The sequence below is a fragment of the Calypte anna genome, chromosome 13, assembly GCF_003957555.1.
Source record: "Calypte anna isolate BGI_N300 chromosome 13, bCalAnn1_v1.p, whole genome shotgun sequence".
NCBI classification, from domain to species: Eukaryota; Metazoa; Chordata; class Aves; order Apodiformes; family Trochilidae; genus Calypte; species Calypte anna.
The window spans coordinates 7,862,950-7,875,560 of NC_044259.1; the positions used below are offsets into that span (position 1 = coordinate 7,862,950).

Sequence of the window (12,611 nt, forward strand, 5' to 3'; positions counted from 1 at the left end):
TTTGTATAGTATTTAGTTACCTTCTCCTGACTGTCTTCAAATAGTTTGGTGCTGCTCTTTCCCAAATTGCTGCCCCTGGGAGGGTTTTGCTTCCCCTGGTGAAGCTGTGTCTGCAGTACCTGTGTGCCATGTTCTCCTTGCTGGCCTCAGCCTCCTCAGGTCTTGGGCTGTGTTGTTTCCCTGATGGCTTTTCATTTCCCACATGGAGCCTGTCAGTTGTCAAATCCCACCTTTTCCTCTGATAACAGTATTTGAAAAATCTGTCTTGTCTTTCCCATTCAGATGCTGTTCTGATTTTTTTGTGTCCTCCCTTTAGTGATTCTGTTGAGCACTCCTGGTCCTTCCCTCAAAGTTAATTCAAAAATCTTTTTCATCTCTCAACATTCAGCAGCAGTTTTGTCTTTTAGATGTTTTCCTAAACAAAACAAGAAAAAACACAATGAAAGTATTAACAGATTTTGTGACAGTGTGATATTAGTGTCACTTGGACATTTTCATGCAATCTTCTAAGGCTCTGTGCTCCACAGGCTGAGGGTCCCTCCATGCCACTCTTCCCCAGTTCTTGACTTGTTGTTTGGGTTTTTTTTGTGCATTCATACATATCTGCAGAGATCTGAAAGCACAGAAAAGCCCTGTTTTTGCAGCTCCAATACACAGCTGCTGGTAGATCCATAGACAGCAACATGTTTGGGTGTCCAGTCCTAAAATGGAGCATGTCCAGTCCAAATATCCCCTCCTGGGAGCTGCACTGCTGGAAGAGGAAGAAATTCACTGTGGAGTGCTTGCACCAGGTTTTATTTCTAGCATTATTTTAAGAAATAGGTGAAAAACACTTGCAGTGGAATGAGAAGGAAAAACCTATGTAAGGCTGAGTGACAGCAAAGGAAATGCTTCCCCAGATGCTTTGGTTTTAGCTCAGTTGTTGGAGGTAACTCTGGGCTTTATCAGGGTACCAAATCCTGTGTTCCCTCTCACAGTGTTACCTGTGTGCTCAGTAATTGGGAAGGAGGAAAATCTAATTCATGGTTGAAACAAGTCCACCCATCCTTCTCCAGAGTCTATAAGCTGCCTGATGTCTCATTCAGCTCTTGCATTTGTGTTATTTGATTTGACAGTAAGCCCTTTGGGACAGAAATATTATCCAATTTGATTACAGAGTGCTACATTTCATGGGTTTATAAACTAGGAATTAGGAATGGTTTAGCTGGATATTGGCTTTTAGTATGAGACTCTTCTGTTCCCAGCTGCTCCTTCTCAGCTGGTCTGCTTTAGAGAAGGCAGGAGTGCTGTGATCCACAGTGAGAGTGACAACAAACACAGCAGCTGTTAAAAAAAACCCCAAGTTCTACATAGACAGTTTTTGTCATTCTGTTAAGAAACTGATTTCAGTGTCTGGATTTATCTGCATAAACTCACTCAAAAGAAGTGTAGGGAATCTTACTGATTGCATTGCTTGGAGGAGATGCTGTAGGGAAGGGAAACAAAACTTCATAACTGGACTAATAAAATAGCCTGTAAGAAGTGGAGAAATAGGTCTTTGCTTCTGAAAAATAAGACTGTACCTTGCCAGAAGCTGAGGTTGGTGGACCAGACAAGTAGTAGCTACTTTCAGGTAGAGGTGCAAAGGGAAAACACATCATGTGTTACTACCTCCTACTGATGGGACAGAACCAACCAACTGCTTGTCTGCCACTGCTTTTAGGTCACTTTGATTTACAGAGCAGTCTCATAAGGGACACTTGGAGGGGAGGGCTTGAGCAGTGCTTGGATTTTACATGTAGAGGGAGGCATGAATGGCAGAGGTGCTGAATGGGTGGGTGCTCTGTTCAGACAAGAGCCTCTCCCTTGCCTGCTGCTCCAGCTCTCTGCACATCACTGCAATGTCCTTGCCCTGGATCCCAGGGTGCCTAACTAGATAGTTTTGGGTTTCCTATGCATGCTGAGCCCTGGGAAGTTTGTTATGTAGCTGGTAATTATCAGGACTTAGTACCTATTTACATACAGCTTCTGCTGACCTTAACCTGAATGGACCTTAGCAAGTCCTACAAATGATGTTTGGAGTTTGTGCCCTGCTTACCTTGCAAGCAGTAGGTGCAATTCAGACTACAGGGGAACAGAAACAGCACAGGAGGCATCTTTAAGGCAACACTGGCTAGAATAAGACCAAGAGCCAGGAAAATAAAAAGCATCTGTAGTCCTTTTGCAGTAATGCCTCCGAGCAACCCAGGAAAATCCCTTGTAAGGCCACACAGTGGCCTGGGTGGTTGCTCCTTACTGAGAAAGGCCACTCTGAAGCAGAGTCCTGCAGGTTGTCAGCAACTTCAAACCCCTCTGTGATGCACAGCATCATCTGCATGTCTGTGAGCAGGAGCAAGAGCAACCTAAATTATTCTGTGCTGATGTGCTGATCTTTTTCTTGTTGAAAAATAGACTATGAATGATCTTACTTCCTTCTAAAGACATCTCTTGCCAATGGTATCAACCACTGGCATCTACTGAGATGGGCAACTTTCAGTGTTGCCTTACAGCATGCCTTTCTGGCATTTATAAAAGTATTAATGAGTAATTTCTTATGTTGAAGTGATGCAAGATGAAAAATTAATGTGGATGTTACTTTTTCTTCCAGATCTTGCAAGCTGGTTGTGCCTCTGTGCTTGATCTTAAATGAAATCAACATTTTATTTTGAGCTTTAGTTTCCTTCCAAAGTGAGGAATATAAAACTGACACTGTAAATACTTGACAAAGTGTTTCAGATTGTTGATGTTTGTTTCATTGCCTATTCTGATTAATCTTTATCAGCCTTATTACAGGAAAGGGAGAGTCCTTTAATGTGGACAAAAACTTTAATTGTAGAAATTCATGTAGTGTCGTTTCTCTTCAGTGCCTAAAACATGAAGGGGAAAGTGAAAGATCTGGGCCCTTATACACATTGGGGTTTTTTTATGTGTTAAGTTTCTTGTATCCCTTCTCCATCTCTCCTCACAGCTGGAGAGAGATGAATATTTCTTCAGGGGATGCATGAAACTTTTATGGGATTCTTGAAGCATTTCTAATAAGTAGTAAACACACTAAAGACCTTTTATAAATGCTGGCTTATGTGGCCAAGTTTTGTTTAAAGGCTTAGTACTGGGATGGATGGCTTGTTAGAGTGGCTTTGGCTTTAGAGGCACTTGCAGTCACTTTATTCTGCCATACTTCTTTCTGACTTGAAAGAGACTTTATCTCTGGGTTTTATCATCACTGCTGTCTCTGTAGGAAGGATTGTATCTCTCAAGAGAAGTTATTTGAGACTGTGAGGATCTCTGCCTCTTCAGGCACTCCCCTGCTATTCTTGTCTAGTGGAGAGCAATACATTCAGATGCTGTCTTGGGGAAAGGAAGGGAGAGGAAGAGCCTTTTGCAGATGCTGCAGTGGTGCAGGGTGCAGGGGATGCTGCTGTGCTCAGGGACTGTAGGCAGTGCCTTTAACCTGCTTTCATAATTAATGTTTGGGGAGAAGGAGAGAGCCCTGTGGGATAAATTAGCATTCATTGGGTGTACATAGGAACAGATGTTGCTGAAGTAGAATGGAAGAAAAGATGCCCACTGACCCAAATTTCTGAACAGTTGTCATGCTCTGACTGCTGAGCCTTAATAGCCAAGCAGTTCCTTCTTTAAGTATTTTACCATACATGTTTTTACAGTTTCTCAATATATTGTTTAATGCATGCAGTCCAGCTTGTCTGGGGCTGCCTCCTTCATTGTTCCAGGCTGGATCATCATGGACTCCCAGCTTGCCTCTGCTCAGCTGAGACTTGGACTGGGAATGCTTGGGCTTTGCCAGGAAACTTGGTGTTTTGTAAACACTTGGGTTTGCTGCTCAGAAATCTGTTAAATGGTCAGCACTTCTTTGAAAGGCAAATGGGAGCAATCTCATGGAAGCAATCCCTTGGAAACAAAAAGCAATAAATGTCTGTGGTCACTTGAAAGGATTCAGAAGTTTATTATTGTTAGTTTCTGCATGGGATAGAGAGTAACAGCTGGAGACATGGCATGTGTGCCATGCAATTGTCATTTGCTGCTTTGTTTCCATGTGAATATAGCCTCTACTATATATTTTTTTTTCAATCTGAGGAAGTGTCATACATCCCCATAGTTGGTAATGCCACCTTACCAGCAGGAGATCTCTTAAATATCCCAGTTTCAACTACTTAAATCTCAGCTTCTCAAGTGGGAATGTCATTCCGAGTTATGAAGTAGGTGGCTCTTGGGTCATATCATGTCAGATTGTACAAGGGCATGAGGTGTAACCTTGTGTGTGTGTGTTTTGGTGTCTGTAAAGCCTGTGTGGGGGTGTTACACCTGCTGCAACACCAGGAGCTGTGTGGCAGCCCCAAGTCTCGATGCTCACAGCTGAGTGCATCTGTGGCAGAAAAAAAAACAACCAACCAAAAAAAAAAAAGAGGGAGAAAGGAAATTTAAAAATTAATTACTAGTTTTGCAAAATGTTACAGATTACCTGAATTGAGTATTTCTAATTTGTTGGCTCTTAGTCTTGCCAGTCATTCCCCTCACCACCACCACCACCCCCAACACTCTTCACCATAAATATGGTTTGTAGTTAGCTGAAGAGATACAGAGTGAGTTTAGGTTAAGAACTATGAAGGATATTTAGACATTACACTATTCTGCCATGGAAAACTGAATGCTGGAGTATGATTGAGGAGAAATAGAAGTTTTGGGTTGGTTTTTGTTTTCTATTTGGCTGGGGTTTTTTTTTGTTTGTTTGTTTTTTTGGTGTGTGTGTGTGAGCTGTTCTCAACTTTCTACCAGAAAAATAAGAGAATCTAGAGAAAGGAAAGGTTTCTTATTATTTCTATTATCTCTAAGGATGGACCTGAGCTACAGAATGCTTGTGTTTGTCCTGCTGCTCTCCCATCCCCCCAGACTGTCCTTGGGCACCTGATATCAGCATCTTTGCTCTGCAGGCTTTGATAGCCCAGCAGTTGTGGTGTCATTCTCATGAGTGATATTTCAGCCTTGGTAACTGGGATGTGGGATGACAGCATGAATCTCTTCATGCTTCCCTGGCCTGATGACAGCTGGGTCTCCTCTGCTCTCCTGGCACAGCAAGGGCTCTTCATGGAGACCATAGAAGCAGGATGTCTCTCCAGCATCAGATGTGGTGGGATCCTTAAATGACTTTGGGCCTGTGTTCCCTGCCTTCCATCAGCATTTGGTCTTCATCACTAACTTTCTAGGAGCTCTTCCATGGAGGAGCTGCTTATCTTCAGCTGCAAAAAGGCTTAAATGTAGTTAACTGTTAAAGGTCACTTCATTTCCTCTGGAGACATTTGAACTCTGTATTCAGGGCTTTGTGATATTGAGGACTGATTTTGTGGTTTGTTGCTGCTCTCCCGCCTGAACTGTCCTTGCAGAGTCCTGTTGAGCTTCTTGAGCTCCTTGAAGCCTGAAGGGAGCTGGAGAAAATGGGGCTTTAACTCTTATAGGGAGAACTTCTTCCTAGTGGGCACAAAGTTTGCTTCCTTTTTTTCTTTTCAACAGAGGTTGAAATAACCCCTTACTCAGACAAATGGAAGAGAAGGGTTTAACACAGTCCTAGCAATGCTGTAATTTAAAGTTATTTAAATCCACAGGCACTGTACCTATAACTGGCTGTTACACAAAAAGAACTGTAGTTAAAATGAAGCAAGTGTTTTCATGCTTATTGTAAATGAAGTAACCACTTTTTAAAGCTTGATGGATTCTAGAACAATTCTTTAGGCACTTCTGTCAATGACAGTTCTAGCCCTTGCATCTTATCTGCATTTCTGCATACACTTACTCTGAATTAAAACTGATTAAAAGGAGATGATGTAAAAAAAAAAAAAGAAATCCCAGCCTCTTAAAACTCTTCTATTAGCAGAATATTGTGTTGGTTGAGCAGAGAGCACTGCTAGCAGCATAGAGCAGAGATCCTGATGTCCTGATGCAGTGTGGTCTCCCTCCACCCTAGTTTTGGGAAGTGGGTGTCTCACTGCACCACTGCTACATCCTTGAGAAAATGGGGAAGGTGGCTGTGTGGGGTGTGAGTCTGCCAGCCAGGCACAGGCAGGAGGATGCAGATTTACTGGGGAGCTTGGGATGAAGTTGTGGGGTGCTAAAGGTTGCAGGTGAAGTCAGTAAGCAGGACACAGCTCCTTAGATTTTGTCAGATGTAAAACCAACTTGGAACCCAGGGGAAGGGAGTTAATGTCTCAAAGGAGATGGAAAAAAACCAAAACAAACCAACCCAAACATTAGGGTTGCTTAAAAGGAAACTTTATCTCTGCAGATCCTAAGCAAAGTAGCCAAAGGGCACTTAAGTAATTTATGCTGTATCTTTTTTTATTTTTTAATTAACTTTCCTCTTTCACCTTCACAGTTGCTCTTGGTCGTAATCAGCCTTTGAAAAAAGAGAAACCAAAATGGAAGAGTGACTACCCCATGACAGATGGACAACTGCGCAGTAAGAGAGATGAATTCTGGGACACAGCTCCAGCTTTTGAAGGCCGTAAGGAGATCTGGGATGCCCTCAAGGCTGCTGCACATGCTTTTGAGAGCAATGATCATGAACTGGCACAAGCAATCATTGATGGTGCAAACATAACACTACCACATGGTAGGTTCATCTAAGTTGGATGTAGCAGTAGGTTAAGGCGATTTTTTTTTTTTTTAACCTGAAAATCGCCTGAGACGTATGGAATAGTTTTTAATATTTATATTTCAGTGTGCTCCGTGTCTTCATGCTTGGTATTTCAAAGCAAAATTACATTAGTGTGTAAAAGGGACCAAGAAAGGCTCCTTTTTATCATTCCCTGAATTGAATGCATGATCATGTACATGGTGTAATACACAATTCAAGTCTGATCTCTTTAGTAAAAGTCACACTTGTGACTTTGTCATCTCTTAAAACACCTGCATGCTTGAAGGTAGTTTTCTCAATATATTTTCCAGCCTCTCTTTGTAAGGAAGTAGATTTTTTCTTTCCTAATCTTACGAATTTCTTTGGCACTTGAATAATTTGTTTGTTTTTTAAATTTCTTTTCTGAAGAGTATGAAAAACTTTCCCCAAAACTTGGTGCTTGGCAGTCGTCTGTAAGATCTTGTACAAAGTAAACTGTAAGCACTTGTTTCAGGTGCTTTCCCTTTCTCTCTCTTATTCTGAATTCTGATTATTTTCAAATTCTACTCTCCTCTGAAATGAATCACTGCCCTTGTTTTCCAAACAGAAATACAGTTCTAGTTCTGCATTTAAAAGCAAAACAAAACTGAACTGATTTGTAGCTTCACTAGCCTGAAAGAATCAGGGTGAAATAAAACCAAAACAAAACCAAACCCCACAATAAGAACAACTCACACCAAAAAATCCCCACCACCAATGCATAACCAAACCCAGTAAACTGAAGCAGGGCTGTGTTCTGGCTGGGCTCTGCTTGGTATCATCCCATCCAGAAAGGATGTGAAGGAGATTGAAGGAAATAATGAACTTCAAGACACTTGGAGCTGAATGCTGTGTAAAATACATTTATAAATATATTGAGTAGGGTCTCCCAGGAAGAGAAAAAGGATGATGTGGAAAGTTGTGTACCTTTCTTTCCAGGGGAACCAGTCTCCATTCATAGACTATTGAAGTAGTTTAAATTTGTTTAAATTTTTTGTTTGTTAATTTGGTGATGTTTAGGACCTCAGTTTCCTTCAGAAGTCAGAGTTGGTCACATATTTAGTTTGGAAGGGGTGGATTTGGGGATCCATTTGCCTGTTCCCACACTAAGGTGTGAAACATTAGTTGTTGGAGCTTGGCATTTTCCTTTCCCCTTTTCAGCAGTGTTGCTGAGAGGTGGAAATGTCCAATGCTGCAACATAACCTGGCTTTTCCATAATTCATGGGTGATCTTTTGTGGTCCTCCAGATCATTGTTTGTTTTCCAGGAGGCTGTTGTTTTGTTAGCTTGAATGATAGCCAGGGAGTTTTTGTCAAAGGTGGTTATGTCTACAGAAATTACTTCTGTAGTTTTAAATTTGTCCATTATTTTCAGAACCTGCCAAAGCCAAGGAGATCTTTGATCTTTTCACTGACAGACCTGTTAGAAGTCTGTATGCATTGTAGGCTCAGTCTATTGGAGAGAAAAATAATTCCCCTACTTTAAGATAGTGTGGTTACCAAAAGATAGAGAAAGGAGTCAGGTTGTCTAGCATGGAATTGATAACAGAAAGCCTCTTTCTTCCTGTACTTGTCATACCATGTATTTTTCTCAGCCTAGTTCATAAAAACTGGTGAGGACGTGGAAATCCTAAATTTCCTATCAGGTATCTTGATTTTATATATCACTAATATACTTTAAATACTGTATTTATTCTGTGTGTAGAAAACAACAAAATATTCTCCTTCTAAATAGTCATGCTGTTGTATTTTTGTCCTTCTAAAGCATCTACATTTCTGAAAAACCTCAGAAGCAGCTGGATGTTTAGGGAGCTTGTGAGCTGGAGAGAATTGGGTGGGTAAGAGTGTTCTAGCAAAAATGCTAAATATTACTGGTAATTCTAAGCTTCCACATAAATGGAAATACTTAATATTTCAGAGACTGAGTATCTGCAGACCTAAGGTAGTCACTGCATTGTTTTGCTTAGTTGCTAAAATAAAAATAGAAGAGGTCAGGAGAGCTCAGAGTTATATATAGGGCAGGTTTAACAAAATATAGATTACCTTTCACTATGGACTCTTGCTGCTTTTGTGAGCTGCTCCCCAGATCAGACTTCAGCTTGGCCAGAAGATTTGTCTCTGTGTGACTGCACTGGGGGTCTGTGTCTGCTTTTAGTGTGTGAAAATTTGAGCATGCTGTTGCAGGGAGAGGGATTTTATTTGTACAGTGTGGTTATGGAATTTGATGAGACCCTGGTAATGAACTGTTTTGACAGCATGAGATTATGTATTCGGTTTAAATGCTGCACAAGTGTACATATGAACAGTACTTCCAGGGGAAATGTCAAATTTACAGCATCAAGTCATGCACAGAGCTGTTTGACATGGTAGGTTTCTGCTTCCTCTCGTTAGAGTGGCATTAACAACTTGTAATTGCAGAGGAGGATTTTATTCAAGTGGAAAAGTTTAATTCTGCCTGGAAAAATGTGTCTTTAGGTTCAGAGATGGAGTTGCATGTGTGCTCCTCACTTACAAAAAGATGGGTGATGTGTAGTTTTGACGCTCCCGGATTTTTAAAATAGCATTTCTTAGTTTCTTGAACTGCTTCTGAAGCTTATTCTGAGTTGAGGAATTAAAGTCCCAGCAGTTTCTGGAATAGAAACTGAAATGAGGTAGATAACACATTTCTTTTTGGGCACTCTAAGGAATGTAGCATGGATGCTCTGCCCTGGAAATTAGCCCATTTAACATCATTGAATGTAATACTTAAGGGGGAAGAATTATGTAGACTCCTAAATTTGGCTTTTCTGTAGGCAGTTTGGTGCCCTGCCTACTACTGGCAGACTGTAATCTGCTTTCTAAGGCCCATGTTGAGTATATTCAGAATACTTCAGAAATAAGTCGGGACAATCAGAAGCTCCATTGCCCAAGTCAGCCCTGGCCTGAGGCCAGATTCCAAATACAGAGAATATTTGGAATACTTTACCAGTTTATCTCTAGCTTAGTAGTGATTTTTTTTGTACCCACAAAATTGTATTACTTGATTTTTATCCAGCTTTCCACTGGTGACACTTGTGCATCAGCTGCTTGCGTAGAGTTCTCTGCAATGTGACCTTTCCCCTACAGAGAAATCTACTTCTTTTAGAAATTGAAGTATTCCTTAGTCATCAAGCATTGTTAGTGTTGTGTGAATAGATTATGAATAAAAGCCTTCCATTTATGGACTCAGTAATGTCTGTTATCAGCAAACCAAGCTTATCTCCAAGCAGGTAGAGCAAACAAACTACCCTTGTTCTGAGTGACACAAAACCCCTCCATGTTTCTGTTTAAATTCTGTAGAAGGTGAGTTTTTGTAAAAAGAAGGGAAAATATCAGTTAAGAGCTGGGGCTGCTGCTTATGCATTAACTGCCCAGTGCTGTGCTTGGCTACTTTCATGACTTTACATTTACCATTGGAGTGCTCTGTCCTCCCACCCTGCCCTGCATGGGGACCTGCAGCATGGCAGGGAACCTGTGTCACCTCTCAAATTCATCTTTTGTACCTTTTTTATTGTCTGTAGCTGTTTACCTGGCCAGGCAGCAAACACACATCCAGCTCAGGCTGTTGTCTTTGACAAATTTAGGAGGAGATTTCACATGATTGCAGAGCCCCCTGGAATAATACCTAAATGCCCACGTGTAATTTTGTCTTCTAGTCCATCAGAAATCCTGATGGAGACTGCTAAGGAGAGCTGGATTGCCTCCTTGGAGTTAGGTTTTGTTTCTTCCAGTGGGAGGAAAAGGGAAAATTTGTTGCTCAAGCTGTACATGAAAACCCTCGATTTCCCCAGGGAAAGCAAAGAGTCAGGAAGGTGACATGTAGAAATCGAGCAATTTTTTTTTCCTAAGTAAATAATTTGATAATTTAGCTGTGGCATTTTTATATGTGAAAACTTGTTTGTGTTGGGGGGTTGTCAGGCAAGGATGGAACATTCTTCCTTTGATTTCTTAGCTTACCAGACAATCTTGATTCCAAAGTAAAACTGCCTTGCTAACATCAACTAAGATAAATGTCTTTAATTTTCTTGAAAAAAATGGAATTTTTCTAACTAATCTTTTTCCTCTCCTGAAGAAATAGGTCTTCTGCAACATGATGCAATACTATGAGACTATGGCATTTCCTCTAGTTTATTTTCTGTGTGCACAACCAAGGCTTAAAAAAACCCAAACTCATATATTTCTATATTACTGTCCCTGTGTGGTAAGTGTGTTGTGTAAGTGTTCAAGCCATGTATTACTTACAAAATTAAACCCTGTGAGAAGTGGAGGAGTGGGAAGAAGGAGCTGAGGACTGACACAGGTTTGCAGATACAAATTCTGGCCTAGCTGATGGTGCAAAAATAAAATTGCTTTTTTATTCCAGAAAACTGTGGGAAAGTGAGGGGGGAAAAAATCCCCAGCTCTAGTAAAAATGCTTGCAGCCAGATATCTCACTGGTATGCCTGGTGTGAAGAAACCTCTAACCAATATAATTTTTCTAATGGATGCCTTTTGCTGTCTTCTGTGGTTAAAAATAGCATGTAAGAAGTATTAAATAAATAAATAAGCTGTGGGATGGGTTTAGCACTTATCTTGGGTGCCTCTGTAGGATGCATTTAAAAATAGAAATAACATTATTGCCAATTTATACTTTTTTTCCCTGATGTCTTAAAGTAGCACATCCTCTATTTTATTAATTAGTCCATTAAAATTTAATGTACACTTTTACATACTTCTCAGCTACCAAAAAGGAGATGCTGGAGTGTGTAGCATTTTATTAGGGTCTGCACCAAATGTGTTGAGCTAAACTTTTTGTGAAAGTGGTTCATATTAATTGGAATCTGTCTGGGTTTAGGTGCAGTTTTTAAATTTGGGGATGGACACTTAATCCACTGTAGCATAGTTACCAGTGTATTGGATTTAACTCCTTTAATACTATTTGAACTATAAAAAGGCCTCTGCTGAGCCCAGTGGCTTTGCTCAGGAGCAGTCAGCTTCTTCTGTACCTTAAAATACAGCTCCTGTAGCTCACGGTGAGCTTTTGCCATCAGCTGTCTCAGTGCTGGCTCTTTGTGTGCAAGCAGAACTGTCACATTTACTGTGTGTAACACTTGAGATCATAAAAAGTGGGAATGTGAGTATTTAACTTAAATGCTGGGAAAAGTAGGTGAATTTACTGAAATGTTCTTCCTGTGAATAGAGCACTTTCTTCCCCTTTGGGTGAAATATTAAAGGAAAAAAAAACAAACAAAAACCCAAACCAAAACAAAAATAAAAACAACCCCAAAACAAAGTAAGGAAAAAAAAGAGCCAACAGCAGTGGTGTGGAGGGAAACATGCTTCACCTCCACTTTTTACCCCACCCCAGTTCAAACACAAATTTTGATATCCAGCAAAACTTTATCCCCACCTGATATTTGCTGCCTTTGGGACTGATGGCTCCTGGCACTAAAGAGCAGATTTATGGCTCTGCCTGCAGCTCTGCCTCCCCTCTGTGTGCTCTGGGGTTTTGGAGCCCATTGCTGTCTGAAAGGATGTTACATCACTTCTACTTATCCAGCATTGGGTGAATGATTATTACTTGTTCTTAAGAAAGTTAAACTCTTGCTAGGCTGAAAGCTCCGTTTTTGTTTGTAAATGAAGGATTTCATGCTGTTGCTCAGGACCTTGGGAGTGTAAGATAGGGCAGTAGCTAAAGCTGATGGAAGGGCATGATTTGAGGTAAGCAGGAGGACAGCACAGAGCATTTGGCAAGATGTCAGTGTTGCTTTTAGCTTTGATTGCATTCATTGTGCAAGAAGTCCAGAGGAGGTTTTTATACTGCTTAGGTAAATCACTGGGAGTGTTGGAAGATTTCTGCTTCTTCCTGCAGATATTTCTCCTTCTCTTCTTAGTCTCAAAGTAAATCAGAAAAGTGATTGATGCTTTTTTGG

The 12,611-nt window shown here is 40.8% G+C and overlaps 1 protein-coding gene across 1 annotated transcript in view; it reads left to right on the forward strand.

The window, feature by feature from the left end:
* Positions 1-12,611, forward strand: part of UBTD2 (ubiquitin domain containing 2) — a 51,817-nt gene that overhangs the window by 20,558 nt on the left and 18,648 nt on the right. The window contains exon 2 of the mRNA XM_030459254.1: positions 6,404-6,640. Coding sequence (XP_030315114.1) covers positions 6,404-6,640 — 237 coding nt within the window. The remainder of the gene's footprint in view (positions 1-6,403; positions 6,641-12,611) is intronic.